At 37.9% G+C, this 25,274-nt stretch overlaps 2 protein-coding genes across 10 annotated transcripts in view; both read left to right on the top strand.

Annotated features, from left to right (window-relative positions):
* Positions 1 to 25,274, top strand: part of TESK2 (testis associated actin remodelling kinase 2) — a 142,677-nt gene that overhangs the window by 37,866 nt on the left and 79,537 nt on the right. The gene's annotated exons all lie outside the window — the stretch shown is intronic.
* LOC132658540 (craniofacial development protein 2-like) lies at positions 5 to 25,274 on the top strand. The gene is made up of 2 exons (XM_060405743.1): positions 5 to 16,829; positions 17,486 to 25,274. Exon 2 carries the CDS (start codon positions 24,030 to 24,032, stop codon positions 24,969 to 24,971), a length of 942 nt encoding a protein of 313 aa, XP_060261726.1. The 5' UTR covers positions 5 to 16,829; positions 17,486 to 24,029; the 3' UTR covers positions 24,972 to 25,274.

Genomic DNA, 25,274 nt, shown 5'->3' with positions numbered 1-25,274 from the left:
AGTGATGCCACAGTTTTTCTCATATTGTCTTGTTGAAGGTCAGTTTCACTGCAGAGTTCACAGCTGTGTTTCATTAGGAAGTAGGCTTTGCCTTGTCAGGGGACTGTGGATCTTGAGTAGTATTGTAAACTCCTCTTGAGCTATCTGTTAACTTGCAAGATATTTTATTTATTTTAACTATAAAAATAATCCATACTGGTCAAAAATTAAAATAACATAGGAGCCTCTTCCACTCCTCCAGAATTTTTCATCATCCAAAATGGAAACTTTGTATGCATTAAAAAAAAAACTCCCTCTAGTACCCTTAGCCCATGTTAATATTTGTTCTACCTAATGTCTCTATGAATATGTCTATCCTAGGAACCTCATATAATGGAATTGTAATATTTGTTCTTTTGTGCCTGGAATTCCCTTGTCATCCAGTGGTTATGACTTGGTGCTGTCAGTGCCGGGCCTGTGTTTTATCTGTGGTTGGGGAACTGAGAACCCATCAGCCCTGTGGCATGGCCAAAAAAAAAATTTTTTTTTTCCATTCAATATTTATTTATTTATTTGGCCGCATTGGGTCTTAGTTGCTTCATTCAGGATCTTTCTTTGAGGTGCATAGACTCTCTAGTTGTGTCTTGTGGGCTCCAGAGCATGTTGGTTCATTAGTTGAGGAGAGCACGCTTAATTGCTTCACATTGTGTGGGATCTTTCCTTTCTTAAGTAATTTTTGTTAATTTTATTTTCTTAGGATATAATTAATCTTACTTAAATTTTTGGATTTGTGGGCATAAATACTTTATGTAATTGATGTGGCACAGGTTTTTTGTTTCCGCAATAGCTGTGTTTTCCTTCTTCCATGTTAATAGATCTTTTAGTTGGACACACTGATGGCATTTCCTAGCTTTCCTTATAGCTGGGTTTAACTATATGAGTAGTTCTGTCCAATAGGATATGAGCAGAATTGTCGTATAGGAGCTTTTGGAATTCTTCCTTTGCCACTTCTTACATCCATTTTTCCTTCATATTTGCTGTTGTACATTTTGATCATAGTGTAACCCTACAAATGGAGGCCTTCTGTGGCAGAGCAACAAGACAGAGCCTGCATCTTCCATGCCTACATGGGAGAGCTGCCTGGTTCTGTACTATCTCCTGGAGTCTCTTTGTAAGAAAAAAATCTTAAGACTTTTAATATTTGGTCCTCTGTTTGCAGCCAAACCTAAGTGTAATTAATACCATATCAATATCTGCCTCCTTCCTCTAATATGGTTTATTTGTGTCTTCTATTTTAAAAATAAAACAACACAAGTTTATTTTAGGTTTCTTCTCAAAGGATTTGCTTAAAAAAAAATTGAGCTAGTTGGGAATTCCCTGGCGATCCAATGGTTAGGACTTGGTGCTTTCACTACCAAGGTCTGGGTTCAACCTCTGGCCAGGGAACTAAGTAAGATACCATAAGCCACACCATGTGGCCAAAAACGGGGAAAAAAAAAAAGAGGTATCGTTTATTGATAAACTGAAGGCTTAAGAAATATAGGATTCCGGGACCTGTGGGGATAGCTATGAAGTCTCATTGGTCCTGCCTTTGCCCTTGTACCTGTCCCAGGGAAGTTTGTCTGTTTCCACACCTGTTGATAACTCCACCCTGGGCAGAGCCTAGTAGTCAGAATATTACCTTTGATTCTGCTGATTATCTTCTGTTTGTGTTATGGTTCACTATTTTCTACTTATATCTGTATTACTTTCTTTCATTTACTTTCTTATTAGATCTAGTGATGTTTTGTTCTTTTTGTAGCTTTTTGAATTTTATTCTTATCTCAGTTTTTCCCAGTCTTTATTATTTTCTTGTATATACACTTAAGCTTTAAAGTTTCCTCTAGACTTGGCCATATCACAGGTTTTCAGTGTGGTCTCATCATTTCTAAAGGTAGTTTGGTTTGATTTCGTTTTGATATGAGAATTATTTAAATAAAAATTTAAAAAGTCTACATGGTGAATTTTCGTTTTGGTAATTGTTTGATATTTAATTTCTAATTTTAGTGCATCATGATCACAGAAAATGGCTTATATGAAATCTGTCTTTGGAGTATAATTTATTTTTTAAAATATTTACTTATTTGGCTGGGTTGGCTCTTTCTTTTTAATTATCTCATGTATTTTTTTTGTTGCTCTGGCTCTGTTGCTGCCTGTGGGCTTTTTCTAGTTACAACGAGCAGGGGCTACCTGTTGTGGTGCACAGGCTTCTTAGTGTGGTGGCTTCTCTTGTGCAGAGCTCAGGCTCTATGCACACGGCCTTCAGTAGTTGTGGCCTGAAGTCCCTAGGAGGGCTCGTGGGCTCAGTAGTTGTGGTGCACGGGTTTAGTTGCTCCACAGCATGTAGAATCTTCCTGGACTACGGATCAAACCCATGTTTCCTGCATTGGGAGGCAGATTCTTATCCACTGCACTGCCAGGGAAGTCCTGTGTTGGGTCTTAATTGGATTATGCAGGATCTTTCGTTGCATTGCAGGGACTCTTGAGTTGTGGCACAAGAGCTCAGTGGTGTGGTCTACGGGGGCTTAGTTGATCCTCGGCATGTGGAATCTTAGTTCTGAGACCAGGGATTGCACCTGAGTCCTCTGCATTGCAAGGCACATTCTTTTTTTTTTTTTTTCAAACAAAGTTGTTTATTTATTTATTTTTGACCGTGTAGGGTCTTCATTGCTGTAGGCAGCCTTTCTCTAGTTGGAATGTGTGGGCTTCTCTTTGCAGTGGCTTCTCTTGTTTTGGCTCAGGGACTCTAGAGCAGGTGGGCTCAGTAGTGAGTGGCAGCTTGCAAGGTCTGGAGCTCAGGCTCATTAGTTGTGGCACAAGGGCCTACCTGCCCTGTGTCATGTGGAATCTTCCTGGACCGGGAAGATTCCACCAGGGATGGAAGAACCACCAGGGATGTCCAACAAGGCAGATTCTTAACCACTGGACCATCAAGAAAGCCTCTGGAATATAATTTAGATTTTGTTTTGATATAGCACAAGGTCAGATTTTCTTGAATGCCACAAATATATTTGAAACAAATATGAATTTCTGTTTTGTTTGATTGCATGAAGTTCTGTGTACCTCTATTAGATCAAGCTTTTGTATTGTTATTCAAATGTTATATGACCTTATTTATTATAGTCTAATCTCTTTCTTTGAAAAAAGTCTATTAATATTTCCTAATGTGTTTATAGATTCTCCTTGTATTTCTGTCAGTGTGGTTATTTTGTTTATAGTCCATTTTGTGAAGTATATATTAATAGAAATTCTTGTTTATTATTGGATTGTACACAGTAGATAGATTGTATATTTCATAAATGCTAGTTTTCTATTTTTGTCCCACTTTATGCTGTTAGCTTTGATTTCTACTCTATCTGATATCAATATTATATACCTTCTTCCTCACTATATGCATTTATCTGTTGTTTTGGTTATTATTTTCCCAGTATGTCTTTTTCTATCTCTATTTTTATTCTGTCTGTGATAGTACATTTTTTATGTATGTCCTGTGAAATAGTTTTATATTTAATTTTTTTGATCCAAAATTAAATTTGCCCATAAAGAGACAGAGAAATTGTAATCTATTTATATTTACTGTTATTCTATCTTTACACTGAATAAACTCTTAAATGATAATTTAATGAGTATTGAATTTAGGACAGCATTTTCTTCAGCACATTAAAATTATTCTTCCCTTTTTTATTCTTTTTTTAATTCACCTCTGCTTTCACTAAGTTAGCTGTTAGTTTGGTTGTTTACCCTTTTTAATCAGCCTTTAGAATTATTTTTTCTTCTTTGTTCGGTTTTGATTATATTGGTCTTGGAGCTGATTTATTTTTGTTTATTCTGCTTAGAATGTGGTTTATTCCTTCATTTTAAGAACCATGTGTCTTAAATTCTAGAAAATTCTTGGACATTTTATCTTTTAAAATTCTGCTCTTTTCTTTGGCCTCTTAAGGTCCCATTACATGTATATTGGATTGTCTCGTGCTATCTTTCATGTCTCTTAATTTTTCTCTCGTGTTTTTGTTTCTTTGCCTTTTTGTGCTAGTTTTTTTAGGGGGAAGTGTGCTGGTGATTTTCAGCCTGTTTTCCTATTTACTTTCTTCTCATTTGGGGCCTACTCTATTATTCAAACTGCTTTTGAGATTTTTTAATTTCAGTTGCTATGTTTTTCTTTTCTAGACTTTCTCTTTTTTTAGCTTTTTTCTTTTAGATTTTATTAAGATACAGTTGGCATATAACAGTGTATTAATTTTCAGTGTATAATATGATTTCATATGAATATATATTGTGAAATGATTACCATAATAGGTTTAGTTAACGTCCATCACGTCCTGTATTTGCAGATTCTTTTTTTCTTGTGATGAGAGTTTTGTAGACTTTCTATTTGTGTTTCTTAAATGCACTTCTCTTTTGTTTCAAATATCCTGTTCCTGCTTTTCTTTGAACATCTAATTTTGTGTAATTTTAATTGAATTTATTTTAAAAATCACATAGTATAAACTTAAAAGGTGTAAAAGGTTATTCAATGAAAAATCATTTGCTTTTTTCTGCCCCTCAGTTTTCTTCTCTCTAGGTAACTGGTATTTAGTGCTTTCTTACATGTCCTTCTAGAGGTATTTTGTACTTATGTAGGCAAATGCATGTATGTCTGTATGTGTATGTGTGTGTGCATGTTTATATATCAATTATCTATTATTTACCTACTTACTTACCTGCTCCATGGTAGAGGTAGTGTAAGTTCTATGAGGGCAGGTTTCTTTTTTAAATCTCTTTTTACCTCTGCACTGCTGTATCCTGAGTGCTTAGAATTCTACATGGCGTATAGTACTCATTCTTCTACAAGTATCTTAGTTTTGTAGAACTTCTTTTTATGTGTGCTATGAATTATATTTTCTAAGATTGTAGTGCTTTTTAAGTTAGTTTTTAACAATTTTTTGCAATGTAGAAATAGTTCAGTTTGTTTTTTATTGCCTTCTGTTTCTTTTATTATTAAAAAAGCTCTCTCTGCTCCTATGTTATAAATAACATTATAATTTTTTTCTTATCACTTTTATGGTATTACTACTTATGTTTAAATGTTTGATCTATCTGGAATTTGTTTTTTAAGATGCCTACTCAGTTGTACCAGCAACATTTAATGTATATTTAATATTTTTCTCACTGATTGGAAGTGTCACCTTTATTCTATCCTGAATTTTTCTCAGTATGTATTTTGGTGTCTTTCTAGACTTTATTCTGTTGCATTGGCCTGTCTACCATAATACACTGTTATAATAATTTAATCATTTCAACTTTTTTTTAATATCTGGTTAGTCGAATCGTCTTCATCATTATTGTTCCTTTTCAGAATTTTCTTGGCAATTCTTCCTTATTTTTATTGTGAGTTTTAAAATGTGTTTGTTGGTTTCTAAAAATATCCTGCTGCTGCTGCTGCTAAGTCGCTTCAGTCCTGTCTCACTCTGTACGACCCTATAGAAAGCAGCCCACCAGGCTCCCCCGTCCCTGGGGTTCTCCAGGCAAGAACACTGGAGTGGGCTGCCATTTCCTTCTCCAAAAAAATCCTATTACCCTTTTATTGAGATTTGAGTAAATGTATAGATTAATTTAGAGAATTATTATTTTTTTATATAAGCATATGGCATACCTTTTCATCTGTTCAAGTATTTTGTGTTTCTTTGTAGACATTAAAATTTTTTTTTAAATTCCACATTTCTTCTGATGTTGGATATTCATTTTTTTCTGTTGCAATTGTAAATGTCAGTTGCACTTATGTTGTATCTTCTGTTTGTTGTTTGCTTGTGAAGACTACTAATTTTTACACACTAATCTTTGATGCATCCAGTGTACTGAGTTTTTTTAATGTTTGCAATAGATTTTCAGTTGAGATTCACTTTGATTTCCCAGATATATAGTCATATCTGTGAATGATGATAAATTTATTTCCCATTTTTTATCTCACTTTTTCTCAATAAACAGCATTGACTAATACTTCCTAAAGTGTTAAATAATATTGGTATTTGACATCTTTGTCTTTGTCCCTGACTTTAATGGGAATACCTGTAGTGTTTTCTAATTAAACATGATATGATTTGGGGGCTGAAGTAGATAATTTCTTTTTCTGTTCGATCTTCAAAATTGTAATAAAAAAACCTCCTATTTTGTTAAGAACTATTTTATGCGGTATGGATGATGACTTTTACTGTGTGTCTTTTCAAAATCTCTAGCATGATGGTTAATTTTATATGTTGACTTAATTGGGCCAGATGGTGCCTAGATATTTGGTCAAATTTTATTCTGAGTATGTCTCTCATAGAGTACATGTTGAATAAGATTATCATTTGAATCAGTAGACTGAGTAAAGCAGATTGCCATCCCTAATGTGGACGTTAGTCGCTCAGTCATGCCCAACTCTTTACAACCCCCTGAACTGTGTAGCCTGCTAATTCTCCAGGCAAGAAAACTGGAGTGGGTTGCCACTCCCCTGTGTCAGGGGATCTTCCTGAGACAGAGATTGAACCCTGGTCTCCTACATTGCAGGGAGATTCTTTACCCCCTGAACAATCATTTAAAGGCCCAAAAGGAACTAAAAGGGTGACTTTCCTGTGATGAGGGAATTCCTACCTGACTACTTTAGGTGGGATATCTGTATTTCCCTGCCTTTGGATTGAAACTGAAATACTGCTCTTCTTAGGCTTTGGGCTTGCCATCTTCACTCATCTCACATGCTGGTAAAGTAATGCTCAAAATTCTGCAAGCCAGGCTTCAACAGTATGTAAATGGTGAACTTCCAGATGTTCAAGCTGGATTTAGAAAAGGCAGAAGAACCAGAGATCAAATTGCCAATATCTGTTGGATCATCGAAAAAACAAGAGAGTTCCAGAAAAACATTTACTTTTGCTTTATTGATTATGCTAAAGCTTTTGACTGTGTGGATCACAACGAACTGTGGAAAATTCTTAAAGAGATGGGAATACAAGACCACCTGACCTGCCCTTTGAGAAATCTGTATGCAAGTTAGGAAGCAACAGTTAGAACTGGACATGGAACAACAGACTGGTTCCAAATAGGAAAAGGAGTACATCAAGGCTGTATACTATCACCCTGCTTGTTTAACTTATATGCAGAGTATATCATGAGAAACGCTGGAAGAAGCACAAGCTGGAATCAAGATTGCTGGGAGAAATATAAACAATCTCAGATATGTAGATGACACCACCCTTACGGCAGAAAGTAAAGTAGAACTAAAGAGCCTCTTGATGAAAGTGAAAGAGGAGAGTGAAAAAGTTGGCTTAAAGCTCAACACTTAGAAAACTAAGATCATGGCATCCGGTCCCATCACTTCATGGCAAATAGATGGGGAAACAATGGAAACAGTGGCTGACTTTATTTTTTTTGGCTCCAATTCTCTGCGGATGGTGACTGCAGCCATGAAATTAAAAGACGCTTACTCCTTGGAAGGAAAGTTATGACCAACCTAGATAGCATATTCAAAAGCAGAGACATTACTTTGTCAACAAATGTCCATCTAGTCAAGGCTTGGTTTTTCCAGTGGTCATGTATGGATGTGAGAGTTGGACTGTGAAGAAGGCTGAGCGCCGAAGAATTGATGCTTTTGAACTGTGGTGTTGGAGAAGACTCTTGAGAGTCCTTTGGATAGCAAGGAGATCCAACCAGTCCATCCTAAAGGAGATCAGTCTTGGGTGTTTATTGGAAGGACTGATGTTGAAACTGAAACTCCAATACTTTGGCCACCTGATGTGAAGAGCTGACTCATTTGAAAAGACCCTGATGCTGGAAAAGATTGAGGGCAGGAGAAGGATGGGATGACAGAGGATGAGATGGTTGGATGGCATCACCGACTCAATGGACATGGGTTTGGGTGAACTCCGGGAGTTGGTGATGGACAGGGAGGCCTGGCGTGCTGCCGTTCATGGGGTCACAAAGAGTCAGGCACGTTGGAGTGACTGAACTGAACTGAAAGCTCAAATTCGGAAAACTAAGATCATGGCATCTGGTCCCATCATTTCATGGCAATAGATGGGGAAACAGTGGGAACAGTGAGAGACTTTATTTTTTTGGGCTCCAAAATCACTGCAGATGGTGACTGCAGCCATGAAATTAAAAGATGCTTACTCCTTGGAAGAAAAGCTATGAACAACCTAGATGGCATATTAAAAAGCAGAGACCTTTTATTAAAGATTTTATTGAAGGTTTATTAAAAAGCAGAGACCTTTGCCATCAAAGGTTCGTCTAGTGAAAGCTATAGTTTTCCAGTAGTCATGTATGGATGTGAGAGTTGGACTATAAAGAAAGCTGAGTACTGAAGAACTGATGCTTTTGAACTGTGATGTTGGAGAAGACTCTTGAGAGTCCCTTGGACTGCAAGGAGATCCAACCAATTTGTCCTAAAGGAAATACAGTCCTGAATATTCATTGGAAGGACTGATGTTGAAGCTGCCACTCCAATACTTTGGCCATCTGATGCGAAGAACTGACTCATTTGCAAAGACTCTGATGCCGGGAAAGGATTGAAGGCCAGAGGAGAAGGGAACAACAGAGGATGAGATGATTGGATGCCATCACAGACTCAATGGACATGAGTTTGAGTAAACTCTGGGAGTTGGTGATGGGCAGGGAGGCCTGGCTTGCTGTAGTCCATGGATTCACAAAGAGTTGGACAGGACTGAGTGACTGAACTGAACTGAACTGCCATGCCCCCTTTTGGACTGGAACTTATCCCATTGGCTCTCCTGGTTCTCAGGGCTTCAGACTCAGACGGAAATTACACCATTGGCTTTCCTGGGTCTCCATGTTACCAGCTGCAGATCTTGGAACTTATCAGGCTCTATAACTGTGTGAGCCAATTCCTTGTGATAAATCTTTTTGTCTCTGTATATATCCTATTGGTTCTGTTTCTCTGAAGGACTGTAATACATATGATGATGCATGTATTTTTGTCTTTTGCTATCAGTAAAGTGAATTATATTAGTAAGTAGTCTAATAGTAAACTATCTTTGCATTCCTGGTATATTATTCTTTAATGAGCTGCTAACTTCTTTTTACTGGGGTGTTTATATCCAAATATTTATGAGAATAGGTTGTGTTTTTCTCTTTCGTGCTTCTGTTTTTAGGTTTTGTTAGGAACATTGTGCTTGTTTCATAAAAATAATTTGGAAGTTTTTTCCCCTATTCTTTGTAACAATTGAAATATTATTGGAATAATTTACTTCTTGAATATTTGATTGAATTCTTCTGTCAAATCTTGGCCAAGTACTTTGAAAAATTTTTCTATCCTTTTAGTTTAACTGATCTGTACAAATTTTTGTTTCTTCTACGTCAATTTCAGTAATTATATTTTACCAGAAAATTATTGTTGAGATTTCCCTGCTGGTCCAGTGGCTAAGAATCTGTCTGCCAATGTAGGGGACACAGGTTTGATCCCTGATCTGGGAAGATCCCACATGCCGCAGAGCAACTAAGCCCGTGAATCACAACTACTGAGCCCACATGCAGCAGCTGCTAAAGCCTGTGCCCGGAGACCTCACGCTCCGCAACAAGAGGAGCCACCGCAGTGAGAAGCCTGTGCACTGCAATGAAGAGTAGCACCTGCTTGCTGCAGCTGAAGAAAGCCTGTTCATAGCAACGAAGACTCAGTGCAACCAAAAAAAAATTAAAATTTGAAAAAAGAATGTGATTATTATAGGTTTTCTAGTAGATTTGCATAGAGATGAGTAAATTTTGACCATTAAACTTTTTTGTTTGTTTTTAGTCCTTTTCAGATTAGTTGCAAATCTTAGGGTGTGAATACCTTACTATTTGGTCTTTTGACCTGCTGGTATTTAATTTTTTCTGTGATATATAATTTTATATTGAGAGCCTATATTCAGGGAGATAGGTTTTACCTTGCAGTTTTCTAGGTTGTGGGTGTGTTTTAATATACAGGTCTGACATTGCTTCTGCTGGGTTCGTTTAGGTTCTGGATCTGAACCTAAAGGATTTATTTTAATTTCTTGGGTCAGGCTTCTGTATACTGATTTCATAGTTGGCTCTTTTTCCTCATTGAAAGCAATAGGGTCCAGCATTATCCCACTGTGAATGCCTGTAACTAAATAGGAGAAAGCTTGTTAATTGAAGAAAGCTAGTTAAAAGGGGAAAAAGTGGAAGCAGTGACAGATTTTATTTTCTTGAATTCCAGTATTACTGTGAACAGTGACTGCAACCATGAAATTAAAAGATACTGTTCCTTGGAAGGAAAACTATGACAAACTTAGCATATTAGAAACAATGTTGCCTATGAAAGTCTGTATAGTCAAAGGTATGGATTTTCTAGTAGTCATGTATGGATGTGAGAGTTGGACTATAAAGAAAGCTGAGTACCGAAGAATTGATGCTTTTGAACTGTGGTGCTAGAGAAGACTCTGGAGAGTGCTCTGGACTGTAAGAAGATCAAACCAGTCAATCTTAAAGGAAATCAATCCTGAATATTCATTGGAAGGATTGATGCTGAAGTCCTAATACTTTGGCCCCCTGATGCCAGCTGAGTCAACTCATTGGAAAAGAACCTGATGCTGGGAAAGATTGAAGGCCAAAGGAGAAGGCAGTGGCAGAGGATGAGATAGTTAGATAGCATCACAGACTCAATAGACATAAATTTGAACAAGCACTGGAAGATAGTGGAGGACAGAGGACCTTGGTGTGCTGCAGTCCATGGGGTCACAAAGAGTCGGACATGACTTAGCAACTGAACAGCAACAACAAAACTTAATTGTATTTTATGGTATTTTAGAAAGTTATTAGTTTAATTTTATGATGAAAACATCATTGGGAAAGAGAGGGATCAATATTTTTATTTTTTCTCACATGTAGTATTCTGATACAGGGTTTTGGACCAATCTTGCCTGCCTTTTGCATTGGTAAATAAGTTTTATTGGAACACATCTACACTTATTTGGTAATGTATGTTCTACGGCTGCTTTTGTGCTACAGTGACAGAGTTGAGTAGTTACAACAGAGACTATATAACTTCAAAGCCCAAGATATTTATTGTCTGTCCTTTTACAGAAAAAGTTTTCCAACCTCTGGTCTAATAGCTCTGTAGTGCACAACTAGGTGATGGTTAGTTTTTATCTTTGATTACCAAAGTACAGATGATTACAGAGCTTTAAAGGTCAGGTTAAATAAAAAATGTATCAGTAGCAATAAAAGAAAATATTTAACTTCTGGTGTGGGAGGTATAAATTATGCAGGTAGCTTAAGGACGTTTAGTTGCCTTAGATAGCAAAAGAAAACTGGCTGATGGATAACTTCATATTAAAGAATGTGAACTTTTTATTTTTTATTTTGTGGCTGCACCACATGGCATGTAGGATCTTAGTTTCCTGACCAGGGATCAAGCCTGTGCCCCCTGCAGCAGCAGCATGGAGCCCTAGATACTGGACCACCAGGGAAGTCCCAAGAATGTAGATTTATGCAGCTTATTTATGTTCCTTTGAAATAGTTCAGTTTTAGGATTTAGCACCCTCTGGTCATTCCTCCTTAAGAATAGATTTTAGTTATATTATCTGTTCAATTTAGTTCTGAAGCCTGTCTTTAGATAAGTAACAAAGACTACTAGGCTATATTTTATGAAGGATAGAAAGCCATGACTATCAAACCTCATGGTATTTATTGTATACTTTGTGGTTCATTAGCCCCATGAGTCACAATTAGATAATTTGTCATTTTCCTTATTTTTTGCCACAACATGTGGCATGTGGGATTTTCCACAACCAGGGATTGAACCCAGGCCCACTACATTGGAAGTGTGGATGCCACTGGCCCACCAGGGAAGTCCGGAAATAATTAAGACCGATGAACTAGGGCAGTTGTTCTCAACTGGGGTCAGTTTTGCTTTCCTAAGAGATATTTAGCAATGTCTGGAGATATTGTCAAAACTGGCCAGGGGGTACTACTGGCATCTAGTGGTAGAGGATACCACTAATTATCAAAACTGGCCAGGGGGTATTACTGGCATCTAGTGGGTAGAGGATACCACTAACAGTTCTATAATGCACAGGATAGCCGTCCGCCACCAAAAATTGTCTGGTCCAAAATGTTAATAGTGCTGAGATTATAAAGCCCTGACCTAAAAGTACTAGGAAAGATATATAAAACATCTGTTACTGAAATTAGAAAAAACACCCTTTTAGAAGCAAAATAGGTTGGATTTACACTTAAAACAATTTGTGAGCTTCAGAGAGTTCTTTTGACTGTTAATCTTCTTATTTTAAAAATACTATAAAACAGATTAATTTCAGTTGTTTCTAAGAAAATGACTTAGATATTTTGGATGTTAGTGAAATCTGTTTAGGGAAGAACTGAGGTATGTGTAAATAGAGGTGACATGAGTGTTTGTATGTACATTTGTAAAGAGAAAAGAATGTAAAACCAAATGGCACAATGGCCCCAATCTCTTACCTCTGGAAAGTGGAAAATGTATTCAGCTCCAGTGTAGCAGTGGCTGACAACCTTTTCAGTTTCACATTAAGAGTATTTCTGTTGGGCTACAGGAGAAGGCTCTTAATTTCTTCTTATGCTAGTCCTTGTTTTGTTTGGAAATATAATTGAAAGGAGGATTTGTAGGCTGATGACTTTTCCAGTCTCTTGAGATAACTAAAGTACCCCCATGAGATAGTTCTGTATTTTAGTGTATATTGTGAAACCTATAAAACCTGGAATCCTATTCCAGAACAAAGTATCAGGGTACTTTTTTTTTTTTTTTAATAAGCACTTTACTGAGAAATAGTTCAGGTAATATAAAATTCTCCTTTTTAAAATACAAAATTCAATGGGTTTTAGTATATGTACATGGCTGTACATCTCTCACCATTAATTTAAAAATATTTTTATCATTCTAAACAGAAATCCTGTACTTATTAATAGTCATTGTCCGTTCCTCCCTTCCCCCATCTCCAGGCAAACACTGTTCTACTTCATATCTCTATAGACTTGCCTGTTCTAGAGGTTTCATATAAATGGAATCATACAATATGTGACTTTTATGACTGACTTCTTTTATTTAGCATAGTGTTTTCAGCATTGACCCGTGTTATAGTATGTATTAACATTTCATTCCTTTTTATAGCCCAATAATGTTCCAGTGTATGAAATACCACATTTTGTCTATATAGTCATTTGTTGATAGACATTAGGATTGTTTCCTTTTGGCTATTGTGAATAGTACTGTTGTGAACATTTGTATACAAGTATTTGTTTGAGCACTTGTTTTTAATTCTTTTGCTGTCTATCTAGAAGTGGAATTTCTGGGTCATATAGTAATTTCATTTTACTTTTTGAGGTACTGAGGTTCTCCACAGTGGCTGTTTCATTTTACATGCCTGCGAGCAATGTGTAAGGGTTCCAGTTTCTCTACATCTCACCAACACTTACTATTCTGTTTATTATTAAAAAATTTCTCATTATTATAGCCATCCTAGTGGGTGTGAAGTAGTATCTCATGAGCTTTTTTTTTTTTGAGATAATAATTGATTTAAAATATTATATTAGTTTCAGGTGTACCACATAGAGATTCACAATTTTTATAGATTTAGTCCATGTATAGTTATTATAAAAATTGGCTATATTCCCTGTACTATAGATAATGTGCTTGTAGTTTATTTTGTACATGGTGATTGTACCTCTTAATTCCCTGCCCCTATTTTATACCTTTTCTTTGCTTCATTGGTAATCACTAACTTGTTCTCTCTATCTGTGTCTCTTTTGCTTTTTTTTTGGTGTTCTATTCACTAGTTTTGTTTTTTTTTTTAGATGCCACAAGTAAGTGATAAAATATAGCATTTGTCTTTTTTTCTCTCTGGCTTATTTCACTAAGCATGATACTAAGCGAGTATTTTTATGCATAGTGTGAGGGAGTATTCTAATTTTATTGATTTGCACGTAGCTGTCCAGCTTTCCCAACCCCAGTTGCTAAAGAGATTGTCTTTAATCTGTTGCATATTCCTTCCTTTCTTTCGTTTTTTTTTAAACTTGAGTTGTTTTCATCGAGTTGTAGTTCTTTATGTAGTGTCCTTTGATGCACAAAAGCTCTTAATTTTGTTGAGATTCAGTTTATAGCTTTCCTTTTGTTGTTTGTGCTTATGATGTCATATCCATGAAATTGTTGCCAAATGCAATGTGGTGAAGATTTCCCCTAATGTTTTCTTCTAATAGTTCTGTCATTTCAGCTCTTAACTTTTGGTGCTATTGTAAGTGTGATTGTCTTCTTTTCTTTCTTCTCTTCCTTTCTTTCTGTGTTCCTCCCTTCCTTCCTAGGTCTTAAAAAAAAAGGAATATTTTATTAAAACGAAAGTTATTACAGTGAAAGAGGGTTTAAAAAGAAAACTAAGAGTGATGTTTCACTTGGGAGGATTTTTATACTCAAGCAATGAGGACCCTTTCTTTAACTTCAGGAGTGTAAGTGTTGGAAGGATGCAGTGGCTGAGATCAAACTGAGAATGTCAGTGTCAGGCAAAAGTCATTTGGTGTCTTCCAGAGTGACAGCAAGGGATACTGTAGGGAAAAACCCAGGCAGAGCAGCAACCTTTTTGCCTCCTCTAGAAGAGGACTTTATGTGCTATAAGGATAATGTTCCAGCTACCTTGGGTTCAAAGTCCTAAGGTTCTCAGTCTTTGTTTCTAGCAGTTTTGTTGTAGGAAAATTATGTCCTTAATTTCATTTTCTGATTGCTTATTCCTAGTGTAGAAAACTGGCTTCGCTGGTAGTTCAGATGATAAAGAATCTACCTGCAGTGCAGGAGACCTGGGTTCGATCTCTGGGTTGGGAAGATCCCCTGGAGGAGGGCATGGGCAACCCATGCCAGTGGGTTGCCTAGAGAGTCCTCTTGGACCAAGGAGCCTGACGGGCTGCAATCCATGGGGTTGCAAAGGGTCTGACATGTGACTAAGCGACTATGGACGCACATAGCACAGTATAGAAAATAATTGATTTTTATATATTTATCTTGTATCCTATAACCTTGCTGAACTCTTCTATTAATTCTAATAGTTTTTGTAGTTTTTTTTTTTAGAATTTTCTATACATAAGATCATGTTGCCTGATCAATATAAATCTTGATTTTATTGATCTATTGAGAATCCCCAAACATTCCTTTAGAAGATTAATTGAATTTCTTTGATATCAGATTTTCTTGTAACTAATACAGTACCTAAAATGTGTCTTCTCACATTGTAAGAGGTGTGGCTCCTTGTTTTTAATCCCGCTATACCAGATACTCGGGAGAAGGCAATGGCAACGCACTCCAGTACTCTTGCCTGGAAAATCCCATGGACGGAGGAGCCTAGTGGGCTGCAGTCCATGGGGTTGCTAAGAGTTGGACATGACTAAAGCAGTGCAGCAGCAGCAGCAGCATACCAAATACTTTGTCATTTTGGGACTAGATTATATTCTGAAGACGTTATTGATAATGATGTCAATCTTGAGAGAGTAACAGCCTTGTTTGTAGAAGATTTTCTCCTCTCGTGTACCTGGACCCATGCAGTCTGAGTTAAAAGCCCATGTTCTGTGTCTTCACAGAAGCCTATATTACCTTTAACATAGTCTTTTGAAATCATCTGATTAAGTGTCTTGTCATTCTACTTAACTTCAAACTCCATAAGAACAGGGACTACGTCTTAATTACCTTTGGTTTCTCTAAGATATAGCATTATGCCTGGAACAGAGTAGGCATTTATTCATCCATCTATCCATCTGTTCACACCAGACACTGTGTTAAGTGCTGAGATACAGAGATGATTAAAACTTGTTAATCCTGACCTTGTAGAAATTATAATCTAATGGTAATCACTTATATTAACATTAAGTACAAGGGTAATTGCCACACAAAGGGAAGGATAGTATATTAGTTATTTATTGCTACATAACAATTTTACCACTGATGCAGTGGTTTAAAAAGAACACATATTATTATACCTGTTTCTGTAGTTCAAGAGTCGAGGTATGACTTAGCTGGGTCCCCTGCCTCAGAAGCTCACAAAGCTGCAATCGAGGCGTCAGTTAGGGCAGCTGTCTTATATGAGGCTCAACTGGGGAAGGATCTGCTGCTAAGCTTATGTGGTTGTTGGCATCATTCAATTCCTGTCAGATTGCTGAATTGAAGGCTGTAGGTCCTTGCTATTTCCTTTTTCATGTTGCAGCTTGATTCTTCAAAGCCAGCAAACATGGGAGTCTCCTAGCAAGTTATGGGTTAGAGTCTTATCTAACATCATTATATTTAGGTTGCAGTTAACTATTCTTTTAAAAATTATTTATTTTTATTTATTTGGCTGCACCCAATGTTAGTTGCAGCATGCAGGATCTTTGATCTTCTTTGTCACATGCAAACTCTTAGTTGCGGCATGTGGGATCTAATTTCCTGATCAAGGGTTGAACTTGGGGCCTCTGCCTTGGGAGCATGGAGTCTTAGCTACTGACCCACCAGAATTCTTCTTTAATTTTTCTTTAATTGTTAATTCTTCTTTAATTTTTTAAAAATAATTTTATTTATTTTTTTGCCTGTGCTGAATCCAAGGGGCTAACAATGTATTACAAAGATTTACAAAAGAGAATAGAGAGGAAAGAAGTTCCTTCCCATCTCCCACCACCTTTTGAAAAGGAGTTTAGCATTGAGAACCCTGGGAGAAAGGATGATAGCAGTCCAAGGCTTCTTAGGGCTCTGCACCTTGGAAATGGTCCTTGTTACATATCCTTGCTGTCTGTCAAAACTGCTTCTTGCTAAATTTCCTGCTGTTTTTCTTGTTGCATTTATCTCGTTTTGCAACCTCTTTGAGGTACAGTGAGGTTTCAGAGAGGGAGCACTTATGGGGAGGTTCAGGGTTTTGGGGTAAAATGATATGTTTTAAAGGAGACTATTTGTATCACATGTATTCTTAAGGTTCACTCACAGTAATGTATGATTGTAGCTTTTGGCCATATTCCATCCATTTACTATTTCCTCCAGAGCTGATGTGGACAGTTGGGCTACTGATTAGTAAAGAACTTTGCAGATGTCTCTAGGGGGTGAACTTAGCACTAGTTAACATCAGGGGATAATTTATCAGGTTGAGAGTTTTACTGTGTGTGTACTGCTATGTTCCCAAGATCCTTCACCTTAATTGATAATCCAGCTAGAAAAACAAAAACTGGAAGCACAGAAGTTGTATGTACAACTTGGATTCACTCAGTGTATGGGTGTATTTTTGTTGACGTTGATATATGCAAAGGCATGTGAGAGATATAAAACACTGATCTTAGAATTTCCCTGGGGGTCCAGTGGTTAGAAACTGTGTTCTGTTTCGAACTGAGCCAGAGGCCCAGGGTTTGATTCCTGGTTGGGGAACTTAGGGTCCTGCAGGCCTTATGGTGTAGCCAAAAAGAAAAAGGTTATCTTAAAGCATATTATTTTTGCAATAAGGAAGGTGAGAGGGTTGGTTGCTTCCTCTTTGAGATCTCATAAGGGTGATACTTGGAGCATGTAATAAATATTGCAGTTATTTGCTATCTTAATCATTCATTCATTTACTCAGAAAATATATAGTTAGTGTTCATTAGGTATCGGAGAAGGCAATGGCAACCCACTCCAGTACTCTTGCCTGGAAAATCCCATGGACAGAGCAGCCTGGTGGGCTGCAGTTCATGGGGTCACGAAGAGTCGGACATGACTGAGTGACTTCACTTTCACTTTTCACTTTCATGCATTGGAGAAGGAAATGGCAACCCACTCCAGTGTTCTTGCCTGGCGAATCCCAGGGACGGCGGTGCCTGGTGGCTGCTGTCCATGGGGTCGCACAGAGTCGGACATGACTGAAGCGACTTAGCAGCAGCAGCAGCTCATTACGTATAGGACATTGAGCTAGTGTTAGGGATAGAGAAATGAATAAAATCTCACCCTAAATGAGCTCTTTGCTCAAGGGTGAAGAAAAGGAAATATATTTAAAATATAGTACTTGCTAAAACAGAGCCTGTAGCAAGAGCCTCAAATTACTTAATATATAGTTAATAAGTGTGTGAAAGTATGCAAAGGGTGCCAAGGAATTTAATATGGGCCACCAGTACAAACTTTGTTTAAAGGAGTCAGAGAAGGCTTCTCAGAGGAGGCCACCAGTGAATTTTCTAGAAGAAGAAAGAGCTTGTTAGGAAGACAACCAGGGAAAAGGGTATTTCAAGCAAGAAGAAAAGCATTTGTGGAGGCACAGGGGAATAAGAGCGTGGAGTATTCTCAGAGTGGTGAGTGAAAAATTGGGTTTAGTTCATGTCTGCTGCGTGCATGGAAAGAAGTGGCAAGCCTGTAATGAGTCTAGAAAGGTAAGCAGTGACCTGAAAATGAAAGATTTCTGGAGATATGTTTTCTTTTTTGAATAATTTTACTATTTATTTATTTTGGCTGTGTTGGGTCTTTGCTTCTGCATGGGCTTTTCTCTAATTTTGGACAGTGGGGGCTGAGGGTCTATTTGTGGCGATGTGAAGGCTTCTCACTGCTGCCAAGCATGGACTCTAGGCACTTGGGCTTCAGTAGTTGCAGCATGTGGGCTCAGTAGTTGCAGCTACTAGAACACAGGCTCAGTAGTTGTGGTGCATGGACTTAGTTGCTCCTTGGCATGTGGGATCTTCCCAGACTAGGGGTTGAACCCGTGTTTCCTGCATTGGCAGGTGGATTCTTTACCACTGAGCCACCAGGGAAGCCCCTGGAGATATGTTTCTGTATATGTTTTTTTTCTCCTCCCAAATCAGCTTTTGATTTGTTGACCCTCTGTATTATTTTTTCATTTTCTGTTTCATTAACTTTTGCTTTTATCTTTATTATTATCCTTTCTTTTTTCCTTAGAATCTTTATTTTTCTTCTTCTTATTTTTTAATATTTGGCTGCTCTGGGTCTTCATTGCTGCTCACAGGCCTTTATCTAGTTACAGCAGGCAGGAGCTACTGTCTATTTCGGGTGTGTGGGCTTCTCACTGCAGTGGCTTCTCTTATTGCAGAGCACAGGCTCTAGAACATGGGCTTAGAAGTTGCTAAGCTTGGGCTTAGTTGCCCCGCAGCATGAGCAATCTTCCCAGACCAGGGATTGAACCCATGCCCACTGCATTGGCAGGTGGATGCCTAAGCACTGGACCACCAGGGAAGTCCTCCTAGAATCTTTAGGTTGAACTCTAAATTATTTATTTTTAATATTTTACAGATCAGTTAGGATTGTCTTTGGTAGTATGTTACAGAAATCAGAACACCACTATCTTATTCAAATAAGATATGAATTTTTCTCAGGAAATCTTGAGAAATTCCTGTGCTTTATAACTGCTTGAGGAAGTCATCAACAATCTAGGCTTCCACTAGCTCTCTTTAGTGTGTGGCTTTTGTCCTCTTGCTCTTGATGCAAGCACCACATCTGTGCTTCAGCAGATAAAAAGAACAATTGCATCAGGAAAACATTAACATTCCCAGAATCCTCCACCAAGCAATTCCCACTTCCATGTCCTTACTAGGACTAGGACATCTGTCCATCCTAGCTGCAGGGAAGGGAAGATTGAATAGTTTAATTAATTAAGCCACCTAATTGGAATTACGTTAGTCAAGAAAAGGGGATGTTAGATGTTGGGTAAACAATTAGTATTGCCCACTATGCTTATTTTTAATGATCTCTTTACTGTTGATTTTAAATTTTATTTCATGGTGGTCTGAGAATGTGACTCAATCATTATGATGTAGTATCCATGCATTTGGTAAATTGTTTTCTCGTGCATGCAGTGCTTTTTGCTTAGACCACTTGTTTTGAACACTTTCAGGTCCACTGTTCTTTGTTCTTAATTGGAATTAAGATGCTGGCTCTGCCATTTGCTGGAGCCCTGAAAAAGTCTTATCTAATCTCTCTTTGCCTCAGTTTCCATAGCTGTAATATGGGAAATGTTAGTAATATCTCATAGAATTATTTTGAGGATTAGCTGAGTTAAAATATATGAAGCAGTTACACAACGGAACCTAGTATATAGCAAGTGGTATAAATTTAGCTGTTATAACAATTTTTTAAAACCTAACTGTTAACTACCCTGACATGAAATTGATAGGGAACAGTGGTTCTGTTGTTTATAATTATACGTATATAAGATCAATGGTAAACATCATTGATAAAATTGTATGATAAAAGAAGAGTAAAATTAAATTAGTAAAAATACAGATTTCAGTATGCACATTTTGGGGCCTGACTATGCTGGAATATGTATTAAAATAGTTAGATGCTTTTACCTTCTTAAGCATGACAAGTTCTAGTTTTAAGAGAAGACAGAAACCACTCCATGCAAAAAAAAAAAAAAAAAAGAACAGAGATGCCATAGAATATTAGAATAAAAGTATAATAATAGACCAGACTTATTTGTATGTGATAAAGGAAAGAGGAACTTCAGTTGAAATAGGAATAGCTTGCCAAGACAAATTACAGATTGATTAAGGAGGTATACTATATCTTTGCCAGGTTTATCAGATGTTCATTTAATCTGGAATGTTTCATTAGAGAAAAAAGTTGGCAGAATAGGCACAATGATAAATTTGTGGGCAAAGCAAAAATACACTTTATACATACATACTTTTGAAATTATGTTTATTTATTTATGGCTGTGCTGGGTCATGGTTGCTGTGCACAGGCTTTCTCTAGTTTTGGTAAGAGGGCGCTACTCTAGATGTGGTGCACGGACTTCTCGTTGTGGCGGCTTCTCGTGTTGCAGAGCTTGAGCTCTAGGGCGGGCAGGCTTCAGTAGCTGCAGCACACAGGCTTAGCAGTTGTGGCACACATGCCCTGCATGTTGAATCTTCCTGGACCAGGGACCAGATCCGTGTCCTCTGCACTGGCAGGAGGATTCTTAACCACTGGACCACCATGAAAGTCCTATGTATGTTTGATATTTTTTAAAAGGCTAAATAAATAACATGGAACTCTGCTCAATGTTATGTGGCAGCCTGGATGGGAGGGGGATTGGGGGAAAAATGAATAGATATTTATGTATGACTGGGTCTCTGCATTCACTATTCACCGAAAACTGTTAACGACATTGTTAATTGGCTATGGTGTTGCTGTTGTTTAGTCACTAAGTAGTCTCTGACTCTCTGTGACTGCAACTCATCAGGTTCCTCTGCCCATGTGATTTCCCATGAAACTAGAGTGGGTTGCTGTTTTCTTCTCCCGTTAATTGGCTACACCCCAATACAAAATAAAAAGTGTGTTTTTTTTTTTTTTTAAGGCTAAATAAATCACCATAAATATAAAAACTGCAATTTGATCTGATACAGATGTGTTATATTGGGATTCAGGAGCAGCACTGTCATTGGTGGTCTGATTTTCTGAAATGAGGACCAATCTTAATGATATTCTCAACAAAACAAAAAGCAATTTTCCTTAATTTACAGGTAGTTAGTTGCATTCCTAGGAAGTTCAGTATATACTAATACCATGCAAAGTGACTTTGTTTTTAATGTAAAATGGAGTTAGAACCCAAGCGTAGATAATAATAAATATGTTCTTTATTTGCATGAATATCTGGTAAGACATTTGCATTTTCTACAGCACATGGAACAATGCTTCCTTGTGCATTACAGTCCTGTAGCTGCAGGATGTCTTAGCATCTCAGGCCTGCAGCACTCCTTGCCCCCAGTCATTGTTAGAACCAAAACATTTCACCTGAAAACTTCAAAAACACTTCTGAAGTGAGGTGTTATAGCCTCCTTTGAAGACTGCTGTTTAAACTTTATTTGCCTAATATTAATGCTGCTATACCAGCTTACTCTGTACTGTACGCTCACTGTGACTTCTTGGCTGGAAGTCCTAAGCCACTCATCTAATAGTTAACTTTATGATTAATTACTTTGTTACAGTTCTTACACTGTTGTTGTTTTTATTACTTAATTCTCCCTTTAGTATTTCTGTGAGCTGGTCAGAGGCTTATGCTTTTCTTCCCCTCTAGAAAATAAGTGTCCTGACTCAAGTTAACCATTTAAATTCAACAAACCATTTTTGAGTAGTCAGCTACTAGATGCTAGGCACTGTGCCAGAGAAGAATTTCTCAATTTGGTCTCATACCACATTGCTAAAGCTGAAGTTATTGCATGCAGTTCGTTATTTTAAATGATTGAAGTACCAGCATATGCAAATAATTTAATTTAAAAAATATAAATTAGAGCTGAATTAGAGGCACCCCTGGAGAAGGAAATGGCAACCCACTCCAGTAGTCTTGCCTGGAGAATCCCATGGAGGAGCCTGGCAGGCTACAGTCTATGGGGTCATAAGAGTTGGACATGACTGAGCGACTAAGCACACACACACACACACACAGCCACCCCAATTGAGGTTTCTCTGGTAGTTCAGTGGTAACGAATCCACGCAGGAGACACGGGTTTGAACCCTGGGTTGGAAAGGTCGCCTGGAGAAGGAAATGGCAACCCACTCCAGTATTCTTGCCTGAAGAATCCCATAGACAGACGAGTCTGGTGGGCTGCAGTCCATGGGGTCACAAAGAGTCAGACACAACTGAGTGACTAAACAAGAGCAACTATGTTTCCTGTCATTCTCACTTGCATGTTAATATGCTTACTTGAATGGGATAAAAATGGGTAGAATAATAACTAGTGGCCGTAAGATTGTATATAACCGGTAATCTGCCTTTTCAGTCTACAGTTTGCAATCTACTAGTGTCTGTTGATAGTTATATAATAATAGCCATGCTTTTCTTTCCTGACTAGCTTTTAATGAATTTTGACGAAAATCTAGGTTTGTCCATATGAAAAGTCTTGCTTGTCAGAAGGTGTGTATTGCGGGTGGATGGTGGGAGGAGCTGAATAGCTATTCTTGGAATAAAGAAATGAATAATGAATAAGGCAGTTCTGGACACGACTGAGCGACTGAACTGAACTGAACTCCCCTTAAGCATATAGGAAGTTGTTGCATATGCAAATGTAGATTCTGTGTCTTTGGGAGGAGGTAAGTTCTAGATCTTCCTAGTTGCCTCCTTGAACCAGAACTGCCCTTAGATATATTGGAGATAAGTGGACAGACTAAGAGCATACAGTATGCAAGTGCTGAGACTTCCCTGGTGATCCAGTGACTAAGACTCTGCTCTTCCAGTGCAGGGGGTCCAGGTTTGATCCCTGGTAAGGGAATTAGATCCAGTATGCTGCAACTAAAGATCCTGTGTGCTGCAACAAAAATGGATCTCCTGAGTGCCACAGCTAAGACTGGCACAGCCAAATAAATGTTTTGAAAAAATATGCAAGCGCTGTAACAGAGATAAATAAGAGCAGAGTATTAAGAAAACAGAGTGGAGCCATCTAACTTTTCTTGAAGTGATATTTTTCTCAGGGAAAATGATGTTTCTTATAACTTGAATAATTGAAAGGAATTTGGAAGGGAGATTAGGATAGGGCTTAGGGGGTTGAGGATTACATCAGGGCAAGGAGAATAGAATGTGTCAAGGAAAGGAAAAGTGGAGAGGGTGATGCATTTAGAAATAATTACAAGTATTAGTATATAATAACTAAAGGTAAGGGGAGACGAGGGCTTCCTAGGTAGCACAGTGGTAAAGAATCTGCCTACCATGCAGGAGACTCAGGTTTGATCCTTGGGTCAGGAGGATCCCCTAGGGGAGGAAATGGCAACCCATTCCAGTATTCTTGCTGGGAAAATTCCATGGACAGAAGAACTTGGTGGGCTGCAGCCCATGAGGTCACAAAGAATCAGACATGATTGAGCACACACTGAGCACTGAAGGGGAGAGGATGGTGGGAATATACAGGGAGAAGTCGATGGATTTAGTTTTGCTAAAAGGAGTTTGGACTTTATTCTCCAGGTAGTGGTGAGCCACTGAAGAATTTTAAGCTGGAGAGCAACAAGATAACTTTGCAATTGGGAAACAAGGATTGCTGGGAGATCTGACAAACTGATGTCTCATGTTGATATGTAAAAGCCTTCTCAGCAGCTAGCATGGTGATTTATATATGGAAGATAATAGTATGACAAAATGCGGTCCACTGGAGAAGGGAATGGCAAACCACTTCAGTATTCTTGCCTTGAGAACCCCGTGAACAATATGAAAAGGCAAAATGATAGGACATTGAAAGAGGAACTCCTTAGGTCAGTAGGTGCCCAGTATGCTACTGGAGACCAATGGGGAAATAACTCCAGAAAGAATGAAGAGATGGAGCCAAAGCAAAAACAACATCCAGTTGTGGATATGACTGGTGATAGAAGCAAAGTCCGATGCTATAGAGAGCAATATTGCATGAGAACCTGGAATGTTAGGTCCATGAATCAAGGCAAATTGGAAGTGGTCAAACAGGATATGGCAAGAGTGAACATTGACATTCTAGGACTCAGCGAACTAAAATGGACTGGAATGGGTGAATTTAACTCAGATGACCATCATATCTACTACTGTGGGCAAGAATCCCTTAAAAGAAATGGAGTAGCCATCATAGTCAACAAAAGAGTCCAAAATGCAGTACTTGGATGCAATCTCGAAAACGACAGAATGATCTCTGTTCGTTTCCAAGGCAAACCATTCAGTATCACAGTAATTCAAGTCTATGCCCCGACCAATAATGTTGAAGAAGCTGAAGTTGAACAGTTCTATGAAGACCTACAAGACCTTCTAGAACTAACACCCAAAAGAGATGTCTTTTTCATCATAGAGGACTGGAATGCAAAAGTAGGAAGTCAAGAAACACCTGGAGTAACAGGCAAGTTTGGCCTTGGAGTACAGAATGAAGCAGGGCAAAGACTAATAGAGTTCTGCCAAGAGAACGCACTGGTCATAGCACACACCCTCTTCCAACAACACAAGAGAAGACTCTACACATGGATATCACCAGATGGTCAATGCCGGAAGCAGATTGATTATATTGTTTGCAGCCCAAAGATGGAGAAGGTGTATACAGTCAGCAGAAACAAGACCGGGAGTTGACTGTAGCTCAGATCATGAATTCCTTATTGCCAAATTCAGACTTAAATTGAAGAAAGTAGGGAAGACCATTAGATCATTCAGATATGACCAAAATCAAATCCCTTGTGACTATACAGTGGAAGTGAGAAATAGATTCAAGGGAGTAGAGCTGATAGACAGAGTGCCTGAGAACTATGAACAGAGCTTCATGACATTGTACAGGAGACAGGAATCAAGACCACCCCAAGAAAAAGAAATGCAAAAAAGCGAAATGTCTGTCTGAGGAGGCCTTACAAATAGCTGTGAAAAGAAGAAAAGAGAAAA

The sequence above is a fragment of the Ovis aries genome, chromosome 1, assembly GCF_016772045.2.
Source record: "Ovis aries strain OAR_USU_Benz2616 breed Rambouillet chromosome 1, ARS-UI_Ramb_v3.0, whole genome shotgun sequence".
NCBI classification, from domain to species: domain Eukaryota; kingdom Metazoa; phylum Chordata; class Mammalia; order Artiodactyla; family Bovidae; genus Ovis; species Ovis aries.
This window is presented reverse-complemented; position numbering and strand designations above follow the sequence as displayed.

Coding starts and splice junctions, on each gene's coding strand:
- LOC132658540 (XM_060405743.1), top strand. CDS start 24,030: ATGCGGTCCACTGGAGAAGGGAATGGCAAACCACTTCAGTATTCTTGC.